Source organism: Sparus aurata, chromosome 1, assembly GCF_900880675.1.
Source record: "Sparus aurata chromosome 1, fSpaAur1.1, whole genome shotgun sequence".
In the NCBI taxonomy this organism is placed as follows: Eukaryota; Metazoa; Chordata; class Actinopteri; order Spariformes; family Sparidae; genus Sparus; species Sparus aurata.
The window spans coordinates 12,037,913-12,060,423 of record NC_044187.1 but is presented as its reverse complement, the minus strand read 5'-3'; the positions used below and the strand labels follow the sequence as shown (position 1 = coordinate 12,060,423).

Here is a 22,511-nt window from a genome sequence, read left to right as displayed (position 1 = left end):
ATCTATGCAGAGAGTTCTGGTAATGATTCAGGCTGCAGACTTCTGGACCAACTTCCAACTTTATGATAAACACATGAGATGGAGACCAAAGATAAAACAGTTGCAGTTGTCAATAAAGGATCGCAATCAAGGAGTGAATGAGGATTGCAGTGCTGTTGGCGCTTTGAGTGCTGCAAGCTGATTGCTGATTGAAGCTTGTTCCATTGCATTTAAGAAAAGGCAAACAACTCCACAGCCAAAACTTGGCAACTCACATCAAAACAGTCTAGATAAGTCTGTGACGATGACAGGAAAAAACAAAACATCATATTTTTTTTTTTTTTTGCAATTTTCATTAAACTTTTGTACATCTGTGTCATTGCGAAATGTAACAGTTGTTTCTGAGAAGTTTAGCGGTCTCTGTGGAGCCAAACAAATCATAGACATTTACATTCAGGACATTTATCAGACGCTGTTGTCCAAAGCGATTTACAGTTATTCATACATACATTCATACACTAATGGTGGTGGCTTCCATGCAAGTGGCTGACCAGCACATCAGGAGCAGTTTGGGGTTCAGCATCTTTGCCCAAGGACACTTCGACATGCAGACCAGGGGAATCAAACCAGCGGCCTTCTGATAACAAGACCCTCACTCGACCCCTGAGACACAGCTGCTCCATAGAGGTATGGAACTGTTTGCTATACCACAGTGCATTGTATATAATGAGATTATCATATGTTGTCTCATCTAAAATCTTAATATGAAAATGAACTTATCTGACAATTTCAAATTATTGTAGTGGAGGGAAAAAATACATATATTCCAGTGAAAGTTAAGTACAAGTTCCTCAAACAGAGTTGCCAACTTAAAGCTAAAGTAGACAGCACTGGAGAATGATAGTGGATTATTGGGTCTCATTTCCAAGACGTCAAAATATGTTTTTAAATATTTTTAATATTAGCAGCATTTGTTTCTGACAAAAAAAACAATAAACCCATATTGTGCTTCTCAAAACTGTAAAAGCATGCTGTTCATTTTACTACAACCACTTTGCTATGTCGGTGTGTCTTATGTGTAGAGATAAAAAATAAAAAATATTAGAAGCATTAAAATTGAATAAAAGGAGATGTGTCTTATTTGTCACAATTAGTAATACAATTCAGCATTGGTTTGGAGTCACTGACGTCGTAGCTATTTAAAAGAAATGCTCAGTGTTTGTACAGTATCCAGTCTAAGACTAACTTCACCTCGGAGTGAAACCGATATATAAAGACACTTTTTATTATAGATTGGCAGGTGTCACAGGAGGAAATAAATGCAGCCAAGCATGTGAGTGGTCTGAGTGGTCATGTTATGTAGCTTCGCTTCCGTGTGGAAGAAACCACTAGCCGAGCTCTTTAGAGGGGTGTCCGGATCGCGTCTTTACTAATTTTGTCCAAGAATATGGCTTCAGTTGCGAACAAAATAAATTATTTAAATTATCTGCCAAATTCGCCACACTTCCGCGTGAATTCTATGTTTTTTATTTGTAGAAAATTAGTTTTATGTCTCGTTTAGAGCTTCCGGTTTCCCCTCTCGTGCATAAAATAAGGTCACTGTCACGAGATAAACAGTCGCAGGAGCTTCCGCATGAAACTTCGTCAGGAACCGACACAGGACGAACAACAGTCTGAGTGAAATCCTCCAAAATGGGTCACTGTGTTCTTCTTACTTTAGCGGCTTTATTTACCGTTGCATCGACACAGTTCATCCCACCGGTAAGCGACTTTCCCGCCTTCTCACCGTGACGTTTAACACAGTGTTGTGACATTGCCCGGGTTTGTTGTTTAACTACATCTAAGCTTTGTTTGTGCTTTTATTTGCAGTATACTGAAGACTGTCGAGCACAAATGTATCCACCAAATGGTCCTACGTAAGTATCATAAGTCTGCAATCGTCGAAGAAAGAGCAGAAAGTAACTGCGTAGTTTGTCAGCCATGTGAATCACTAATATATGTTTTTGACTACAACTGCCACTTACCTAAGATGCCTTCACTTGTCCCTCGAAAACCTGAACATCCAAACTCACATGTGTTTGTTTTCCTTTTTGTGGCAGCTGTTTGTTTGAGACACCTAATATCTTAAAGCCCTTCCATGTAATGTGCATTCAGGCGTCGTTCCAATTCTTATCAACAACTTATTAGTCAGTCTACCAATTGCACAGATTAATATCTGTTTACATATCACTAAGTGCTGCCCAGTTTATGAGAACAGTATGTAAAGTTTTGTGTGACTCTGTAGGAGCTTTATCCATTAATCTGTTAGAACGGTGACAAAGAACAACGGCCAACAATTTTGATAACAAATTAAATTTTTCATTAAAAAATGCTGAATAATCATTGTTCCATTTTGTGAAATCTGAAGCTATTTTCCTGTTTTCTTTTTAAAATATATAATTACAAACTTAACATGTCGTCTTTCGGACAGTTAGTTGAACAGAAAAGGCAAATTTGAAGAAATCGACGTGGCCATTCAGAAGTTATGATGGTCACTTACTTACTTACAATCTATTCTTAATGAAGAGAGCAAAAAGAAACTGGTCATGTGTAAAGACAACAACTGGCCTGACTGGTGTATCCTATAAATCTCTTAAATTAGATTTGTGCATTTAATTGACACAACATTTACAATACAGTTGTCTTTCTCTAATCTGCAAATCAACAATGATTTTTTTGTATATAACTATAAACAAGAAAGTCATCAGGCAATGCAAACTGTAGATAATCTATAAAGTTGAGGGGAAAAAGGGGAACATTTTGAAAAAGTAAAGTCATAATTTTGAGAAAAAGGGAAGGGAAACAAATATGAAGTCAGAAAACTTTTTTGAGACATTTTGCTCAGACTTTATTTCTTTTCTTCATCTTTTTCTACTTTTTTTTTTTTTTAGACTTTCCTGCAAAATTCTGAATTTTTTATCCTGACTTTTTATACTTAACTAGGAAAGTCAGAAGTTAAAAGTTAAGGATGAAAATGTCAGATTTTAGAGAAAAAGTTGAGGGAAGAAGTATACATTTGGGGGAAAGTCTAAAAAAAAAAAAAAGCCAGCATTTTTAGAAAAATTGAGGAAAAAAAGTTAGAAGTTGAGGGAAAAGAGTCAAGATTTTGAGAAAAGGTTGAGGGAAAAATGTCAGAATTTTGGGGGAAAGTCTAAAAAAAACTTATCAAATTTTGAGGAAAAGTTTTAAAAATAAGTCAGAAGTTACAGGTTATGGGAAAATAGTCAAACTTTGAGACAAAGTTATGGATAAAAAAGTCAGAATTTTGGGGGAAGTCTAAAAAAAAGTCAGAATTTTGAGAAGCTTTACTTGTTTACATCAGTTTTTCTGTCTCCTGTCACATAAATGTTAGATTACATTTCTAACAGCTCTTGAATGCATCATACCTTTTGTAATGATGCAGTCCATTTTTTTTTTTGTAACTCACTCTTTATTGCTTTTGGATTTAAACATTTACAACAACAACACAAACAAATAAGCTATCAATAGACATGATGCCAGTCATTTTAAGGAAATCTGACCAGGGCTGCAGCATAAATTTTAATTATTTATCAACCTAGTGATGACTTTTGATTTATCTAATAGTTGTTCAGTATACATATGATTGATAAAGAGTGTAAAATGTATAAAGGTAACTCCTTCTAATTGCTTGTTTTGTTTGAAGCTGAAGCCACAAACCTTTGGAGAATGTTTGCCCAATGAATGTTTAAAATTACCTAAATTGTTGCAAATTAAATAAACTTAACATCTTATCCCTATACTCTGTTTGTTTCAACATTTAGATGAAAGGATTTAAAGGTTATATAGGATAGTGCATGCATTTTAACAATGACCAGTTTAATCTAATCAGTGATTTTTGCACACAGGATATCATCAGTTGCATTGTCATGCTGCAGTAGTTTTACAGATATTCCTTTCTACGCAGGTTTAAGGGAGGAGTCAGCTGGTACACGGTGGACCTCGACTTGCCGCCCAGCAAGAGATGGTCAGCTCTGATTACTGACAAGAAAACAGAAGTAAGAATGCTCTCGAGTAGTTTTGTTTTTATGGCTGATAAGTCGGGGTCAATTCTGAAGCCACTTTTTTTAAACTCTTCTTATGAAAAATGATTCACAGTTTGGTCCACATGGGCTGATGTGAAGATGTGATGGCGGTCTTATAAAAATATCTTGATCTCTTTCTCTGAAGCTGGTCAACATGATTCAGGCCATCAGAGATTTGGCCAACGCTTTTGTGCCCAGTGGAAAGCTGATCGATCTCGTCGACATCACGCTGGTGAGTCTCGCTTTGTCTCTCTGCCTCTGCCTCTTTTTTTTTATTGCCACAAATAGCTTTATGACACCATGTTTTATCATGTTTTGCAGCCTCTGATGGTTGACACTCTCCCAAGCCCTTTTGGTGAGGAAATCAAAGGAATTGCAGCTGTTTCAGGAGTTCCTCTCGGTGAGAAAACACAAACGTTTTGAAACTTTCAAATTTTAGTAACTTTAGAACAAAAAATGCCCCGCTGACGTCCACCTTCTAATCTAGGTGAAGTCGTCTTGTTCAACATCTTCTACGAGGTGTTCACTGTGTGCACATCAATTGTTGCAGAAGACGATAAGGGTGGGTCATCTGTCAGAATCAGATTGATTTTCTTACTTAAAATAATGCTTAATGAGTACTAAAATGCTTTTGGCCTTTGTGCCCTTACAGGTAACCTTTTTCATGGTAGAAATCTGGATTTTGGATTATTCATGGGGTAAGAATCAACGCCCAGAATCCCAGTTTTTAAGCTCGATTCTGATCTTGTAAAGTAACCTCTTATGATACGGACGTGTGCCTTCTTCACAGCTGGGATGTGAAAAACAAGTCGTGGATCATCAGTGAGAAGCTGAAGCCTCTGGTGGTCAACCTGGACTTCAAGAAAAACAACCAGACCGTCTTCAAGTCTACAAACTTTGCTGGATATGTTGGCATGCTGACTGGCATCAAGCCTGTAAGTCATTTAGAATAACAACTGAAGGTTCAGTCACTATAAAACATTGTTTGACGTCAGCGGCGGCTGTTAAATTGTTTGTACTAGAAAAAAATGAAAAGGACGTTTCTTCTTTCTCCCCCAGCACGTGTTCACTCTGACGATGAATGAGCGCTTCAGCCTGGACGGAGGATACATCGGTGCGTATTTCCACACATGTTAAAAGACTGTCCCTGTTTTGTCTACTAAGTCATCGTCATCTAAATCTATTCACATGCAGGAATCCTGGAGTGGATCCTGGGAAAGAGGGACGGCATGTGGATGAGCTTTCTCACCCGCTCTGTCCTAGAAAATGCAAACAGGTACAGTATTCCTCTTTTGATATTTTAAAGGGACACTGGGGAGTTTTTGGCCTCTTGTGTCGCTATGAAATGTTTGTACGAGCAGGTCAGGAATAAAAGAGGACCACCGTGATCTAATGTACAGGATGAAGGTTTCAAAAGACTAAGAAGGTTTGGCAAATGTTTTCATTGGTCAGAAACATTTGTGTTAGGTCTGAAGGATTTAGATGATGTGATATGCTTACAAAAAACAAAATATTTATATTGCAACAAAAGCTCCACAGGGTACCTAAATAAAAGGCTGTAATTAATTTGGAGGCAAGTTAATCTGTATCGCACAGTCCAGCGACAAGGCTGTTCAAATGCTTAACATTAAACAGTACTGAGACAAGATATAACAAAACAAAACTCAAAGCAATAGAAAAAGAAACAAACGGGATTTGAAAGTAAAATAATGGAAGATAACAGTTGAATTTTAATGAAAGGAAGTGTTTGAGCTTCTGTGAAACAACAGAGTTGAAGCAGTTTGTTCCAGAACGCTGCCTCGCTGTGTGAGGCGACAGTGTCCGCTCTGTGTCCCAACAATGAGTCTTGAACTCTGTCTCACCAGCTACGAGGAAGCCAAAATTCGCCTGGCTCAGACCAAGCTGCTGGCTCCGGCCTACTTCATCCTCGGAGGAAACCAGACGGGCCAGGGCTGCATCATCACCAGGTCCAGGCTGCTCAGTCTCGATATCTTGGAGTAAGTACTGGAGGTCACTCTGTACAATGTAGAGCATTTAAAGCCTATAACCTAAACCAGGAATGACCGATTGTAACCTTTTCCGTGTCTGGTCAGTTGTGTGTGTGTGTGTGTGTGTATGTGTATGTGTGTGTGGCTCCAAAATCCCAATGACGCAGCTTTTCTTGTGAAACTTGCTAAACTAGGAAGTGATGACAGCTGATAGTTTCAGATCACCTGACTTAACTCAATTTCACAAATCAGGTGTTTAGTTATCTGCTTGTCACATGTTGAGCTTTTTTTTTTTTTAAAAAACAATTGAACTATTGTATTTCAGGATTGACCTGAAGCTGGACCGCTGGTACGTCCTGGAGACAAACTACGATCACTGGAAGGAGCCTTTGTTCCTGGACGATCGCAGAACTCCTGCCAAGAAGTGTATGAACCAGACTTCACAGAAAGTGAGCGCTGATGTAACCAACTCCTTGTGACAGAACTGATCAAATTCTGTGTCTTGGATGTCTTCAGATGTAGTTAAAGCTCAGTCATGTGATTTGTAGATCTAAAGTTCAAGTCTGCTTTCCAGTTTAATCTGAGCATTAAGACACCTTTTGATCTACTCCTTTTTTTCTTTTCAGAACATCTCACTGAAGACCATGTACGACGTGCTCTCAACCAAACCGGTTCTCAACAAGGTGAGTCACAGATCTACTTTTTTTTTTCAGCTCTCATCCAAATCAGAAAAACCTGCATCTGAGTTCAACAGGGATGACTCCTAAAGCCTGGGAATAACTTAGCATTTTGCACATCGAGTTCCCTCATCTTAACCTTCAGTGGGTTTTCAGTAAGACGCCTGAAATAAGGTCTTAGGTTAACACAAGCTTAAGATGCCTTGACATTTTGTTTTATGACATAAAATGTGTCAGTAAGCGAACACAGTTGTCTGCGTCAACGTTTCCAATAATCTCAGTTTTCAGTTACCTAAAATTCTGAGTTGAAAAGGCGATGTTTTTAAGAAATGCTCTTGTGCGTATGGACGGGCTCTAAGAATAATTAGAGAATAGAAAAGGGTGTACTGGGAAAATAACAGTCAGACTGTGAATCTGGATGGGTACATGGCTCGGTGATATCAGTCTGCAGTTCAGTGAAAATTTCTGCCGCTGTGTTTTCCAGTTGACGACATACACAACGCTGATGCAAGTGTCTGAGGGAACCCTGGAGTCGTACATCCGTGACTGCCCGAACCCCTGCATGCCCTGGTAACGGTCCGACCTGCTGAACTGTGATCAGTTAGTGAACGCATATCTGCGCTGAGAAGCTGCGATGGAGACGAGACTCGGCTGAGTTTGGAACAAAACTTGTTCCTTTAAATGTTTGCACAAGTGATTAATCGCCTGAACCAAAGATTGTCTCGACAGTGATGTCATTCTGACATTTTGTTTGTTTTCAAGAATACTTTGATGAAAATACTAAATCCTACTTTTTTTCTGTTGTGAGGGCTATCGGGACAAAAATTAATCTTTGACTGTAATTATGTGTATAATTTGCATGATGAGTCTATCAGTGGAGCTCACCCCGGGCACAGGGACCCCTGAGATGAATGCACTTGTAAAACTTGATGTAAATTATTTACCTTTTTTATGTTAAAATCTCAAACCCAGCCCACACTCACCGTTTTGTGCCTCCACACTGTGGCCCTGCTTTTTTATTTTTTTAGCACTTACTTTTGTAGTCCTGTGTTGTTAACAGTTAAGATGTATGTGTCACCTCATTGACTGACCACTTCGTGCAGTGATACTGTTAAATGTACCTCATCGCTGGGCACTCCCTTATTATTTTTTAACGATAGTTAATTAAACCATTCTCAAATTGAAGGTTCCGTCTCTGGTTTGATTTTTTTACCATGTGAGCAGTTTGTATTTTGAATTAAGTTCTTAGATTTCTGCACCTAACTATTTTCATCAGCAATTCAAATTTTAATTATTATAATATGATATAAAACAATTTACAACATTTGGTCTATAAAATGGTAGAAAGTGCTCAAGGTGCCCATTGCAAATGTCTTGTTTTGACCCACAGTCAAGAAACCCAAAATGTTTATTATCCTACAGGTCGAAGAAGTGGCTAATCCTTGCATTTTAGATGGTGGAGGCAAAAAATATTTGGCCTTTTTCGCTTGAAAAATTACAGATCAATTATACAACTGATTAATCAACTGATCCGCTCAGTCTTTGTTTTGTGCACTGGTGTAAACTACAGTAAGTTAAAGTAACATTCAATTTACACTAAAGTCTTTTTTTCTTTGGTAGAGCTTACTTGGAAAGTAGTTTGAACAACAACAATAGAAGGTTCACATGGTTAATTACAAGATGTACAAAGTTTGTCAACACAAACAAATTTTGAAACTTCCAGCATTTTTATTATTTAAAACGTATTACTGTAGTCAACATTTTAATTACATGAAAAATCAATGGAGATTAACGACTAACAGAACAAAACAGTATAAAGATGCGTCTGAAGGGATAAAAGTTAAGTCGGAGCTTTGAGCTCTCATACAAAGAAAGAAAGTGTTCAAGCTGGAGAGACAAATAGCTGAAGTCAGCCAGGCTACAGCTGAACTTCCATCCTACTGTAATCTCTTTATAATTAGGAACCAAGTGCAGATAAGATGAGCTGTACAGCAATAAGGCCAGGCCGAGACAAATAAAACATTTTAAAAATCACAACTTATGTCAAACTGATCCCACAAACAAGAAAGAAACTAAGGCGGATCTGAAGAGGAGTTTCAGTAATATAAAGATTCAAACAGAGGCTTAACTGTCAGTAATCAGCAGCTTAGAGACGACCCCTCCCCAGATTATCCATAAATCACATTAAACATTCAGGAATAAAAGGAACTATGTGTTGATTATGTGCAGATGTTTAGTTTTATCTGTTGCGCGTCACAGCTAACTTGTGACCGATATCATGAGCCTTTGCTCCTTTAAAACTAGCAGATAAAGAATCAACAATCTTACAATCGATACAGATTGAGGGTTTAAGCATAGTGTTGCTAAAAACAGTAGATCTTGAGACATCGGTATGAATCTTTACACACTTTGGGCACCAACAGTGTCTGAAAAAGACAAAAGAAATACACAATTTACTTTTAGAGGGTTGGACTTTCAGCTCATGTACAGACAAAAATAGCAGCTAATTGGTGTGTGGATGTAAACATGGTAACCAGAGGCTTTTGTACGTATGGTTAGGTCTATCTGGCAACTACACAAACAGAACTGTGACACCATCTGCCGAGGACTGTAAATCCATACCTGGTTCCTTCAGTGCGTGTGCATTTCCCACCAGCCCAGTCAGCGATTCAGTGTTCCCATTGAGGATCTCCACGGACAGGTTGTTATTCTGCTGCTCCTCCACTATTCTCTTCTGTAGTTCCTCCTACAGAACAGTTCATCATTAGGAGTTCTCACAGTGAGATAACAGCACTCCCCTTTCCATATAAACATCTAATGAGTGTTAAAGCTGTTACACACCTCACACATGACTGTAAGCTGTAACGGCAAGTCATCCACCTTCACAAAGTCTTCCTCGTCAGATTTCTGACTGGTGTTACCCGAGCCCATCTCCTGCATCAACAACACGAATAAAGTCATTATACAATAGAATACTCAGTGTTTTACTGGCGAGAAACTGTGCCTCTTCCACTCAGATGAACAAAAAATATCCCGAGCATATCTTCAGCCTTGGACTTACATCTACATTAATCATGACGGGTGAGTCCGTGTCAGGGCTGCTTGTGGTGGTTGACTCCTTGGGGACCTCCTGACCATGAGAGACGGAGTTTTCTTCTAAGGCGGCAGCTGCCCCATCTTTACTCTCCTCCTCGGGACTCTGGCACTTCTCCATGTCATGCTCCTCTTCTGTGGAATCCACAGCCCTAACAGAGTTGTTGATTTCTGCAAAACCGAAAAGAAAAAGCCTCTGTGATAAAAAAAAGATGATGGACCAACAAATGGTCTAAAAATACAAGATTTCTTTCAGACTGAAAAAGCCAGTCCGACATTTCTGAGCTTGAAGGGAATTTCCACTGAAAATATCAAGAGGGCCTCACCATCTTCGTCATCTGAATTCTTCTGTTCAGTTTTGGTCTCCTGGGTGTCACTGCACGTGGTCCCCTGAAGCACAGCACATTCACAAAGGTCAGACAAAGAAAAATATGTCGAAGCTAAGGTTGTCGGTGAGAAAATATCTCCGTGACACTTACCTCCTGCTCCACCTGTCCGTCGGCAGAAGCTTGCAGGGATGTTTGAACATCAACAGGTCCGGCTTCGAAATCCTCCATCTCCTCCTCCTCATTCTCGTCCTCTCCACTGCCGTAGTTTGTCAGGGCCTGAGTCTCTGCTTTGGACAGACCTGAGAGAATGACCACACAGAAAAATTAGTGTGTGTTAATTAATACATTCATGTGTTTAAACTAGCGCTGTGCCAGAAACCCCGACTCTGCTTCTACAGTGTTTGGAACGGAGCCCAACAAATGTCACAACATCATGATTTTAATATTTTAAGTGAAAGTGAAAAATAAAAAATGCTTTGAGCATGGCTGGATTTTTTGCTTATTTTACTTTACATCTGTTAATGACATTATCCTGATTTAACTTTGACGATCCATCACAGGCATCTTCTCACTGACAGTGATGGATTACAACATGGCCACACTCTGACTAAAACGATTTAACAATATGTTTCCTTTGTACATAATATTTTCATTTACTGATTGATAGAGGTATTCCTTGTCCATCCCCTTCATCTTCATCCTCCTCTTCAACCTCTGAGGCGTCGCTGCTCCTGCTGTTTTTCCTCTCTGTCTGCAGGTAAAGCTTCTGCAGAGTAGAATCCCCCTCCTGCTCAGCCTCATCTTGGTCCTGGCAGACAAAAGGAGAACATTTTTTTTTAACACAAATAACTATAGTACTAAGTGGTATTTACAATTTCATTGTCAGTATTAAAATGACTGACCTTGTCTTCATCTGTGTAGGCGGGAGAAACAGATTTATCACCACCAGCTGTTGTACTTTCCTAAATTGAGGAGTAAATGAACACAAACATTCACATTAGTCTCATTCAAACACATTTCTCTACGCCAGTGTTCATTATTTCCTCATAAATACATCTATTATGTTACCAAAAACACAAAGAGGGAACAGAACAGACAGCTAACCTTGAGACTGCACTTTGCTTTACTGGGTTGCTCAGGCTTCTTCTTATTTTTGTGTTTGGCTGCCAGGGCAATGCTGCTGCTATTATCTAAGTCCTGCATGAGCCTGAAGAAGGCGAGTTCGTTGAACAGGATCTCTGAGATCTCCACTAGGAGGTCCTCACCACAGTCCTTCAGAGTAAGGCCCACAAATTTACTAAGAGAGTCCTGGAGGAGGAGAAGAGAGTAGAGTGTCAGAAAAGATGTTTTCCTTTTGATCTGCATAAACTTGTGTCGCCTGGTATTGGCACTGGTCTGACCTGCAATATTCCTCCCAGCTGTCTGTGGAAAAAGCGAACAAACTCTTTGCTTTCATCATTCTGCTGGGTGAGAGTCAGAACCATGCGCCGAACAGATGTCAACAGCTGGAGGGAACACACCTCATCCATGTTCTCCTAATCACAGAAAAGAGGAACATTACAAAGTGATTTCACTATTTTGGAGTGGTTTTCCTTCATAGTAGTGCACTCAATACTGACATTCAATTTTAGCCTTAAAACTTTTATCAATCAATCACTAACAAGCACACCTTTAATTTAACAGCTTAATTCAGGTGTAATTTAAGCATGTTCTTTTTTCAATATCAGCACATTTTCAGCTGGCACAAAGCTAACAACATCCACTCTGCAGCTCCTTGTGTTGATTAACCTACCTTAAGGAATGGGATGACTTCTGTCATGATGGCTTTGATCTGACGATCCAGCTGCTGTGTGTCAATCTGAGGGCAGCACACATCACCTACAGGACCAGCTGCACCTCCTGCTCACAGACGAAAAAAACACAAATAACAGTTTCATTTACAATTTCTGCAAACTCAACCAGCAAACTGAACGTGATGACTCTGTTGCTACAGGTCTTTGCACATGGTGAACTCTGGCAGCGTTGTATGATTCAGTACCTTCCACTTGGTCAGCGGGGTTAGCAGAGGGATGTTCAGTGTTTGAGACGTCAGAGCCACCTGCACCTGCAGTGCTGGCGTTGCAGGGGTTAAACTCAGCTTTAAGCTTCATGCGTTCATACTCCCTAATCCTGGCCAGAGCTTTGTCTAAATGAATCACCGTGTTGCCTATCAGAGCAGCAAAGAAGGGAGAGCAGGGAAGTGAAAAAAAAAGAGACAGAGATGGGACCCAAAAAGTTTAAAATCGATGAAGCAAGAGAGAGACGACTGTAATGGATATTAATGCAGTCAGTCAGTAACCAGGGTTACACTGCAGGATCAAACAAAGTAGGCCAGCCATACTCCTAATCTGTCACTGAAGCTCCAGAAATATGAGTCTGCTCGTTCTTTGAAAAACAGTCTGTTTCTGGATATTCTTTTAGTTTGGCCATTTATTATGGATCCTGAGGTGTGACCCGGTTGCTTTACAAAGACAGGCCTAGAGTTGACCTGCTTGGAAAAATAGAGGGGTCACGTAGATAAAGGCAACAAGCAAAAGCATTTCAGATATGAAAAGGGTTATAAATAACAGGTGTACAGTTTTACAAGCTTTAGCCCCTCGTTTTCCAAAATTAAATACATTCTACATGCGTAACCGTACCCAGATCATCGTTAGCAAATGGTTCCAGGTTGGAGGAGGTTGACAAGGTGCTTTCATTATCCACAGATTCTGCATCATCCCTCTTCTTCACTGCGTCCTGTGTGAGCCTCAGGTTTTTCTCCACCACCTCCACCACCTCCTGAAAAAAAAGTACAGATTCTGATATGAGGCATCATACATCTGACATTTCTGAAACCAAAAAGGTTTTACCCCAAACAGTTTGGATTACAGGAGAATGGATGATTCATCACAGATCCACCGCCCAACATCTCCCTAAAGAATATACAGCGGCACATTCTATAAACAACTGCAGTGGTGGCTTGTCCCAACTTGGAAAATTAGACATTTCATCCATCATTCTTGAACAAAGGCATTATTCGGGCAGACAAAAGGCCTAGCTTCCAATTAGCATAACTCTGGGGACCTTGGCCCAGAACAAAGAACACATGTCTGATCTGGCAAAAGAGTTGTGGTGAGATGAGGGTCATTTTTTACAGACAGGCTTCTGAAGTCTTGCTGTCAAGTTAAATTCAAAGACAATGGAGATAGGGGGAAGGAAAATTAAAATTGGGGAATAAAGAGAGACATGGACGGATTAAAAGAGACAAGGCGGGGAAGGATGAAAGGAGACAAGAGAGGGAGAAACTAATGAAAGATGTACTGAAATGTAGAAGAGGAAGCGAGTCAAAGTGATAAAAAAGTGTGGGCTGGATGACAGGATAAAAAAAAGGATGGGGAGAAAGACTTCAGGGCAGGTGGAGAGATTGGAAATGTGTGAGAAGGCCATGCTGAGAAGCAATAATGTGTTTCTTACTGCATCACTGGTAGTCAGACTCTCACTGGGTGTGAGTTCAGACTGAGAGCCTGCAGCCCAGACCACAGGACCGAGAGGGGGCAACTGGTCCTCAGCTACACTCTTCTCTGTTAGATGACTGGTCACGATGTCCTAGTAGAGACACGGGGAGAAGCTAATGGAATCATTCAAAGTTTTAAACGGGACCCTATATCTACATCCGGGTCAGGCTCAGATCACATGAGTTTTAATTTTTTTTTAATAAACTTCACTGGGAATTCAATAATTATACAATACACCAGTCTTTTTTTCTGCATTATGGTCTATTTAAGAAATTCATACAGGCATATATCAGACAGCAAAAATGGCACTACCGATATATCCGCTAGGCCCATAAGAGATGATAAATCGTCTAGTTTTTGCCAAAACTAAATTATATATCAAGCAATTATTACATTCTAATGAGATAACAGAAAAGATAATTACTAGATTAAAAACTTTGAAACATTACAATTCATTCAAACCAATATGTACTTTAACAGGATAATTGTAGAATTGATGAGTTTTTTTCTCACTCTCTTCCTCCCCCAACTACTCTAATCTCTCCTTTATCTGCAGTTCAAGACCACATCTCCACCGGAGCGCCATTTCAAAAGTCCCCTTTTTCCTCCTCCTTCTAATGATCAAAACAGCACTAAATTATTTCTGGAAAAAAGTCTAAGGCATCAAATCTTATCTGTAACCAGTCACATGACCAGATATTCTGTGCCAAACAACCCTGACCTACATTCTGGACATGAACATACCCCATGTACTCTTTAGGGGCGAATCAAGACCTAATTTAGCCTGAAAACGTATAATCTGAGCCCAGCATAAATGATATATCCATACCAGTTTGGAAACTGCAGTAGAATATTCAAATGCAGTAATGTGTCTGTACTTCTTACCTGTAGGGAATACAATGCCCTCTGCCGCAAGTAGTCTGTGTTGAGCAGCTGCAGCTCATGGAAGAGCTCGATGAGAAAGTGTGGACGGGACTCATTTTGGGATATTAAAGTAGCCACCTCAGAGTAGATGGTCTCCCTCAGAGCCTCGAACAGTGAGAAGTCGCTGCTTGCATCTGCAGGTTCAAGAGTGGATAGCATGAGATTCAGGTAGATATGAGCATAATCTCATTCACATGTTTTAAAAAAAAAAAAAAGTCTGCCTTCCAATTTAGAGGCTTTTTTAGGTTAGGCCATAAATAGAACATGCATGAGATGTTGAGGTGACATGAAAACCAAATGATGGATTTGTGAGTTTACCTGGTGCTTCTGTACATGCAATTCTGTTAGAAAGGAAGGGTGTTCTCCAAGCATAGGCTGTGAGTAAGATAAATTAAAGTGACAACAATGTAAATTAACCAAAGAATTAAAATGAAACAGGTTGTCATCACAAATGTGCAAAGACACATGAATTTAAAATACATCAAAAAGGAAAAGGTGTTAAAAATATAGGAAAAGTATAAAAACAAAGAACACAGACACAAGAGGGATGAGGTGGGTGCATTACTTTCACTATAATGACTTTGACCCCTACCAGAGGACAGATCGTTTCTTTTGTTCCCGAGCTTAGTTTTGCTGTCTAGTTTCTCTTGAGTCAGTTTGTCCAGCAGACTCTTATTCTGATCCTTCTGACGTGACAAGGGCGCCCTCTCATGGGCAAAGTCTGCAGTACTGCTTGCACTGTCGCTCTCATGGCCTGCAAAAAATAACAAACAGAAAAAGTGAAGAAACAGTTTGTGACATTTTCTTCATTAAGTCTTTGCTTTGTTTAAATCAAACAATACAGCAGAGATTCAACTCCATCTAAATACCTTCACTGTTCTTGTTGTGCCCTTTGTTCCTCCTGCGACGACTCTTAGTATTGGGTGTCCTGCTTCGGGAAGCCAGATTGGCTTGCGCACAGGCCTTGCGCCCAGCTTTGAAAGTCTTTGTGATGGTGGTGGGATCAACAGGATCAGGCATGCTGCTGAAGCTTTCCTGTGATGCCCTGTCAAATTCTTGAGGTCGCAAGTGGCGGCTGGCAAAAGTGGGGGAGGAGGAGGGAGACTCGTTGGGCCCCGTATTAGATCGGTGATGCTCGAAAGTGTTGTTTGCGTAGGAAGTTTTCAACCAGCCAGTAGCTCTAAAGAAGTTGCATGAAAATGTATTCATTAATAAATATGACAATAATGTTTACAAGAACAAATATAAATTTTTCAGGCAAAAATGGACATACCCTCTCTCCGTGTTAAGAGGAGAACGCTGCAGTGGAGGAGGGAAACTCATGTACTCTGTTTTAATTGAAGTGTTGGGGTCTAACTGCTGCTTCTGGTGGTCAGGTGTTGCCTGACTTGCTGCACCCTGAGGGAACTCACCCATGGGACCAGGGAAGAGTGGATATAAGTGAAAGCCTGCAGAGTTAAAGAAATAAAAAGAACTTCATTAAATTCTAAGTTTAAGCGTTAATGGTCCAAAAAATCTATTAAATCATGGCAGTAAGACTTTTGGCCTTTCATTTATGCATGACTAGGCCACTTTAAAGTACATCACAAAATGTGTTGATTTTAGAATAGCTGAGAGGGTTTTTGGCACTCTACATCATATCCAAAAACAGTCTTGTGAGCCTCATTCAGATCCTTTAGCTTTCTGTTGCCTCTACTGCACACCATTCTAGACAGGTTTTGTAAGTGAATTAGGCTTGTAAGTATGTTTGTCGTACTGGGAGGAAATGGGGATATGGCAGCAGTTGACATGTTGTTGGCTGAAGGATGCAGGGTAGAGGAGAAGGGGAGGAAGCCACCAGGAGAGGCTGAGGGACCGGAGCTGGATTCTTGGGATGAGCCCTGCTTCTGTGTCTGCCAACCTGGAGCTGAGGACGACGTCTGCTGTTGCTGCTGCTGGCGAAGTAGGTCATTCAGGACGTGCTTTAGTCTGGAGAAAAGGCATGACAGATTATTATTATTATCATCATCATCGTCATCATCTAAATGATAGAGATAAAGGAAAGTACAATAGTAGAGTTCTCACCTGTGTACATTGTTTTGCTGCCAAGTCAGCTGGGTGTAACACTGGTTGAGCTGGTGCATGACCAGGTGGACCTGTGGTGATGACAAGTTGTTTGCTAACATGGGGTACTGACCTGTCATCAGGGTTTGTAACATATAAGAGAGTGTCTGTGGAAGAAGAGGAGAGAGGAGGAAAATTATCTTTTGTTGATAATCTTTTCATGTTTTGAAAGACAAAGTAAAAAGGCACCAAAACAAAGACTGAACGGAAAGCTGTGAGTGACTGCATTGACAATTCCACTATGACTTCAAATTAAGCCTACAGATGCGGTGCAAGCTTGTGTCAATTATCAAGGTGTCTGCGTTTGCCCAGTGTACCAACCTGCTGGTCCTGCAGGAGTGTCTGACACATGCTGGTGCTGAAGTCCAGCTGTCTCTGCAGCTGGCTGACCTGTTCCTGCCAGTGGCACGAGCCTTCGGTGAAGGACAGCTCAGAGGCCCATCGCAGGTTCTCTTGCCGCCGTGTGCCTCCATGCTGGCTCGCAGACTGGTTCAAACTTCTGGACTGCTGCTGTTGCTGCTGCTGTTGTTGTTGTTGCTGCTGCTGCTGCTTGGCCTTAGTCTTGTTATGAAGACATGGATTCCCACTACCTTCACCTGAGAAGGCTGGTGGAGGCTTCAGGTTGCTATGGAGTGAATACATTATTTTTAAAGACAAATTTTACTGTAGATATAGGCACAATTTGATTTCTTCTGCCTCCACGCCGCCTCACCTTCCTTGGTTCTTCCTGTTACTGTAGGAGCACTGGTTCCTGCTGGATGAGTAGATATGGATGTCATCACCCGAGCTGCTCTCTGCACATTCTTCCTGCTCCTCTTCCTCTTCTACACCCATCTCTGAGTGATAATCATCTTCATCGTCATCATCATCATCAAGGTGGCAGGGAGTGGATCCCCATGTGGCCATTGTCCTTAGAATCACAGCAGAAACATTTTATGGAATAGCCATTTGTTTAAATTCCTTCATTTGTCAAAGAACGAAAAAAATAAACAAAACAGGAAATAACTGCCTTTACTTTACTTCCAATTACAACAGCTACCACAATATGCCCGTAGGCATGTTATAAGATGTGGCTGCTTGGTTGGTGCTTATAAAATATGTAAACGGACTAATATTTTATTTCTCTCTTGGACCTATGAGAGACAGGCTCCTACAGCAGTATGTCTCCTACCTTTCATCCCTACTGACAGGCTGTGAGGGTGTAGCAAGGCCTTCTTGATCATCAGTCCTCCGAGGAGAGTCACTGAGACCGCTACGCCTCTGGTGTTCAGCCATCAAGGACTCGAGGTGCTTTCTGCGCTGCCGCAGTTCTTCACGCAAAATCTGGTGCCGACGCATCTCTGACCAAAGCTGCTGACAACACAGGGAACACAACTAGAATCTGCATTGTTCTGTCCTGAAAGTACTGATTTCATTTTGATATTTGAATGGTGATGAGACCAAGGGTCATTGTGTGTGAAAGGTGGAGTCTGTTACCTCATGGTCAGTGACTGAAGACGTAGCTGCTTCTGGAGCAGTGGGTTTGAGCACAGCTGAGTTGGTTTTCGGTCCAGAGGAGGAGGGGGCCTGGCCAATGATTGGAGTGGAAGCTGGAGCCTTCCTCAGCAAGCCCTGCTGACTCACTGTGCTGGACACAGATGACTAGAAAGGAGATGACAAAGTTAGGGATTAATGGGGTGTACAGTATGATGGAGTCATCTAATAAAGCCTACCATCATGAGGTTTAGAATGTCCTGTTTTTGTGGAAACTTTACCTTTTTTGTAGGTTGTAGTTTATGCCATGTTTTTACTGAAAGGTGTTCCTATCATTTAATCCACCTTTTAAGATGTTTTTAACATATGGATTCTGCACCTGCACGTACGTTTGTGTTACCCATTGGAGACTTTTTCTGGTATAACATGGACCTTGTTGGGATTAGCAGGCCATATTGGGACCAAAGCCGGGTCATTATACAGCAAACCTCGTGTGCGTGTTTGTGAGTGTAATACCTGGAGGTCAGGGCAGGCCCACTGCAGGTCCTGGATCTTCCCTTGGATCTCAATGAGCCTCTGACGCTCTTCATGGAGCTGCTTCAGCTCCTGCTTCTGCTGACGCAGCTTCTCCTCATACAGCTTCTCCCTTTGTCCACAATAGGTTTGATGCGGTGTGAATTATTCCAGGTGAACACACAGGCAAAATGTTAAATTCAGAATACAGTAAAAGCAATGTTACATTTTTCAGACATTTACTATATTCTACCTGGCCTTGCTGGAGAGACTGAGTTCTCTGGGGCTCTGTTTGGATCCCGTCCCCACTGACAAAGCCACTGCAGCTCTTGTATTATTTGGTTGTTGGTGTAAAACTTCATCCTCATTAGCTGTTGTGCCATCAGTGTCATCACTCTACATTCAGACAGAATCACACAGTTTAAAGTTATCAGCTTTAGACTGGAACAGCTTTTTTCATATTCCTATAAAAAAGATGCAGCATATCAATTAACAACTTTTCCTTTTATTCTGAAAGTCAAGAAGTAACAACTTCATCCCTACTACAGACTCCTTCATATTATTCTGTCATCTCCCTGACCTGAACCATGGCCACCAGCTCCTGAAGCTGCCGAAGTTTCTGCTTCGCTGTCTGCCGATGAACCTTCTGGACAAAACCTTCATTGTTCCCCAGGCTGCTTCTTCGACTAGACCCTGATGCCTCACTGTCTGGAGCCAAAGCCTGTGCCCCTTCATCATTACCGAGACCGTCTTCATCCTCATCATCATCCTTCACCTGATTATAGGGGGTGTCCCTATTGTACTGGCATTCTAAATGAGAGAAAATTGTAGAAATATAAATATAATTTAGATTACTTTAAAGGGTTGGTCGGTTAAATGATGACGCAGCGCTTCAGTGTGTGTGTGTGTGTGTGTGTGTGTGTGTGTGTGTACCTATGGCTGACGGGATGTTGAGGCTGCGAAGGTTGGCTGCTGACCGGTTGTTGATCTCACACTCAGTGTTGAGTCTGCCATCGCGGTTGAGTCTGCCATCACGGTTGTTTGCGGCACTACTCCTGACACTGCGCCCGTTGGTCAGGCTATTCAGGTCTGTCCAGTTCCCACTGCGCTGTGGGTTTCTAAACAGATAAGAGTACGGATACATCTCAATACCAATCGTATAATGAGACAGACGGTGACCTTTTGCAGGCATACTATTATTTCCAACATTCTCTTTTGGGCAGTGTTTCAGTATCATTTCAACACGAGCTCAATCTGTGTATGATGTAGGGTTGTAACAAACAATCATTTTCATTATTAATTAATCCGATAATTTTCATGCTTAACTGAATAATAATTAATAAAAGCAGCAGACTAATGTAAAAAAAAAAATACAAACCACAATTTCCAGGTGATGATATCAACAGTCCCAAAGATATCAATCTATTACAATTTAAGATGAGGAAAAGCAGCATATTCTCATATTTGATTGGCTAAAAGATCATTTTTGCCTGACAATTGGCATAAACGAGTCATTGACAGATTACCAAAATAGTTGGAAATTAATTTTCCTTCATTCAACTTGTTGATTATTTGACCAAATCTTTGCAGCTCTAGTATAATGAACAATCTCTTAAATGATCTCCAATCAGTGAATTTCTTGTGAAAAGATTACTCCATTCATAAAACTGTAAATGTATTTACTTAGACAAACACACCTGATGTTCGTTACAGGATGGCGGTTCTCCTGTTCAGAATCAAACATGGCCTCAAACATAGAACCATCCTCTGTCTCGTCTTCCTCCTCCTCTTCCTCATCATCGTCATCCTCTTTCACATTTTCATTGACTGCATCCACCATCATATCAGAAGTCTGCTCGTAGTACTGAACCAATTCTCGCAGCTCATTCAAACGCTTGTGAACCTCTTTTAACTTCCTGTTGGGAGAAGACAGAGAACAACAATTGTGTGCCTGAAATGCAAATGACTACTTTTGTTAATAATTAAAATGGTTATGTGACACGCCAGGACAGTGTCTTCACAATTCCACCTTCTACTATAGTACAACGTACAGTCACCTACAGCCTTATAAGTTATGGAGGCTGAGCATCTTGTTTAAGAACACTTCAGCAAAGCCTGAAACTTACAACAATTGGAATTGCAGGAGGTTTGGGGGGTGCAAGGTTTCTCTACACACCAACCTATATTACACCACCCCCACGCTATATAACAGCCTGCTGCTGATATCTGATCTGTCTATTCAGCTGCTTGAAGCTGTGTGTGTTTTTGTGTGTACCTCAGCTTGTCTGTGGAATTGGAGCTGTCCTGTTGTTGCGTGAGTGATGGATGAAAGGAGGTGGAAGCTGAAGCCCCATTAGAGCAGAGAGCAGATGGACAATCTGTAGATCCTCCCATGCTCAGACTGCACTGTCTTGACAATCCACGGCCTGAAGGGAACCACATGACGTTCAACTACATTGTTTTTTTTCTTTTTATAAACAGAGACTGCATAAAACGGTTCCGGAAATGCTCTTACATGAGTTATTATTGAGCGTCTGGTCTCTGAGTGAATGCAGCTCCTGTAGGATCTTGTCCATGGTTTGTTTTTTGTCTTGGAGTTCTTGGAGCTTAGTGAGTTTGACACTAGCAGCTGTTGCCCCCGTGTCTAGGCCGGTGTGGGGACCAGAAGCAGAGTGGAGGAGAGGCCTGTGCTGGGGTGGACCAACAGCCTGGGGGGACCTTGACCAGCACACCTCTCTAGAGAGGGAAAGGCTCTCTGCCTGACGACGGTTGTCTGGCACTGCTTTGGTCTGTATGGTATAAAAAATGGAAAACTTGAATCACATATTTGTTATAAAAACAGTTAAGACACATTTCTTGATGAAATAAGTACTTAAATGAAGTTAACATAGCTTTTCAAATGAAATAAATACATTGATACATTGACATTGACATAATAAAGTAATACAACTGTTGTATGCAAGATATAATACAGTTCAATGTAGAAAATGTTTATAGATGGCATTATTCTATATCAAAGACATTGCAGAGTGTACTATACCCGGGAGTCATGTAGCTGGTTGTGGAACCTCTGGATCAAATCATTTAACTCATCATTCAGTTCAGATGTGATGCTCAGACCTGAGACACTGCCTGTGGTTTCTGTGACAACTGACGACAACAACACATTTGAGAGCAATTAAAGACGTGTTTCACTGTTAATGATAATCATTTTATATGACTTAAAGAGGTAGGAACACAACTATCAGAAAATATTGTTGCATGAGTTTAGCCTTGATAATAACATTAGTTCTTTCAATTACATTTTCATTTAAAAAGATCACAACAGAGTTTGTACAGTTGCAAAAGTAAAGCATACTACTTTTTCTTTTTGGAAAAACAAACAAACCAAAAAAAAAACCTCCACAAACAACTACTGGTCTGCACTTGATACTGACTTGGCCTCTTTGTTAATGTGCATCTCACCAGTGTCTTCAATTACAGCAAGTGCCTGTTCTGCACTGTCCTGCATGGCCATTAGTGCTTCCTGTCGGCCCTGCAGGGCCCTGAGCTGCTCCTGCTGCTCCAGCATCTTCTTCAGCAGCTCGTGCTGCTTACGCAGATTCTCCAACTCTTCCTTCTGGTCAGCCCGCACAGTTTCTGACCTACCACCCTAAGAAATTCACACCCACATAGCATTACAAACACTGAATCTACCACAACAACAATAGTACTGTGGTGCTACTCTGCAGAAAAAGGTAACAGAAGCTTGTCGGGTACACAGCAAGTGACACTACAATTATTAAGAGCAATGGATAGACAAATCATTGAGTTTATG

The 22,511-nt window shown here is 40.8% G+C and overlaps 2 protein-coding genes across 7 annotated transcripts in view; one reads left to right on the top strand and one right to left on the bottom strand.

Moving 5' to 3' along the window:
* The first annotated feature begins 1,581 nt into the window (after window positions 1-1,581).
* Window positions 1,582-7,911, top strand: asah1b (N-acylsphingosine amidohydrolase (acid ceramidase) 1b). The gene is made up of 14 exons (XM_030434128.1): window positions 1,582-1,740; window positions 1,849-1,895; window positions 3,944-4,034; window positions 4,207-4,293; window positions 4,383-4,461; window positions 4,549-4,623; window positions 4,714-4,759; window positions 4,852-4,996; window positions 5,121-5,175; window positions 5,256-5,337; window positions 5,927-6,058; window positions 6,375-6,498; window positions 6,676-6,732; window positions 7,211-7,911. Exons 1-14 carry the CDS (start codon window positions 1,672-1,674, stop codon window positions 7,298-7,300), a joined length of 1,179 nt encoding a protein of 392 aa, XP_030289988.1. The 5' UTR covers window positions 1,582-1,671; the 3' UTR covers window positions 7,301-7,911.
* Window positions 7,912-8,434: 523 nt separating this feature from the next.
* The window catches only part of pcm1 (pericentriolar material 1), a 24,688-nt gene continuing 10,611 nt past the window's right edge, over window positions 8,435-22,511 (bottom strand). For 3 of the 6 annotated variants that reach the window (XM_030413668.1, XM_030413660.1, XM_030413679.1), the window contains 34 exons: window positions 22,160-22,346; window positions 21,735-21,844; window positions 21,210-21,483; window positions 20,970-21,120; window positions 20,392-20,610; window positions 19,628-19,812; window positions 19,275-19,504; window positions 18,948-19,090; window positions 18,698-18,827; window positions 18,185-18,349; window positions 17,880-18,061; window positions 17,421-17,618; window positions 17,030-17,333; window positions 16,670-16,815; window positions 16,362-16,573; window positions 15,879-16,053; window positions 15,475-15,785; window positions 15,198-15,359; window positions 14,924-14,980; window positions 14,567-14,739; window positions 13,641-13,772; window positions 12,827-12,965; window positions 12,187-12,354; window positions 11,941-12,047; window positions 11,549-11,683; window positions 11,253-11,456; window positions 11,051-11,110; window positions 10,806-10,956; window positions 10,299-10,447; window positions 10,146-10,209; window positions 9,788-9,990; window positions 9,568-9,660; window positions 9,349-9,472; window positions 8,435-9,152 (listed from right to left, as the gene is read on the bottom strand). In XM_030413668.1, the coding sequence (XP_030269528.1) occupies window positions 9,127-9,152; window positions 9,349-9,472; window positions 9,568-9,660; window positions 9,788-9,990; window positions 10,146-10,209; window positions 10,299-10,447; window positions 10,806-10,956; window positions 11,051-11,110; window positions 11,253-11,456; window positions 11,549-11,683; window positions 11,941-12,047; window positions 12,187-12,354; window positions 12,827-12,965; window positions 13,641-13,772; window positions 14,567-14,739; window positions 14,924-14,980; window positions 15,198-15,359; window positions 15,475-15,785; window positions 15,879-16,053; window positions 16,362-16,573; window positions 16,670-16,815; window positions 17,030-17,333; window positions 17,421-17,618; window positions 17,880-18,061; window positions 18,185-18,349; window positions 18,698-18,827; window positions 18,948-19,090; window positions 19,275-19,504; window positions 19,628-19,812; window positions 20,392-20,610; window positions 20,970-21,120; window positions 21,210-21,483; window positions 21,735-21,844; window positions 22,160-22,346 (5,469 nt within the window). In that variant the 3' untranslated portion in view covers window positions 8,435-9,126. The remainder of the gene's footprint in view (window positions 9,153-9,348; window positions 9,473-9,567; window positions 9,661-9,787; window positions 9,991-10,145; window positions 10,210-10,298; window positions 10,448-10,805; window positions 10,957-11,050; window positions 11,111-11,252; window positions 11,457-11,548; window positions 11,684-11,940; window positions 12,048-12,186; window positions 12,355-12,826; window positions 12,966-13,640; window positions 13,773-14,566; window positions 14,740-14,923; window positions 14,981-15,197; window positions 15,360-15,474; window positions 15,786-15,878; window positions 16,054-16,361; window positions 16,574-16,669; window positions 16,816-17,029; window positions 17,334-17,420; window positions 17,619-17,879; window positions 18,062-18,184; window positions 18,350-18,697; window positions 18,828-18,947; window positions 19,091-19,274; window positions 19,505-19,627; window positions 19,813-20,391; window positions 20,611-20,969; window positions 21,121-21,209; window positions 21,484-21,734; window positions 21,845-22,159; window positions 22,347-22,511) is intronic. The other 3 variants (XM_030413689.1, XM_030413700.1, XM_030413707.1) reach the window with 3 other exon arrangements.

What these genes read in the sequence shown, in the direction of transcription:
- asah1b (XM_030434128.1), top strand. Translation starts at nt 1,672, where the DNA reads ATGGGTCACTGTGTTCTTCTTACTTTAGCGGCTTTATTTACCGTTGCA. An exon ending in TGTTTCAGGAGTTCCTCTCG is followed by an intron (nt 4,462 to 4,548) that starts GTGAGAAAACAC and finishes CTTCTAATCTAG; the next exon opens with GTGAAGTCGTCTTGTTCAAC. An exon ending in CCTGGACGGAGGATACATCG is followed by an intron (nt 5,176 to 5,255) that starts GTGCGTATTTCC and finishes ATTCACATGCAG; the next exon opens with GAATCCTGGAGTGGATCCTG.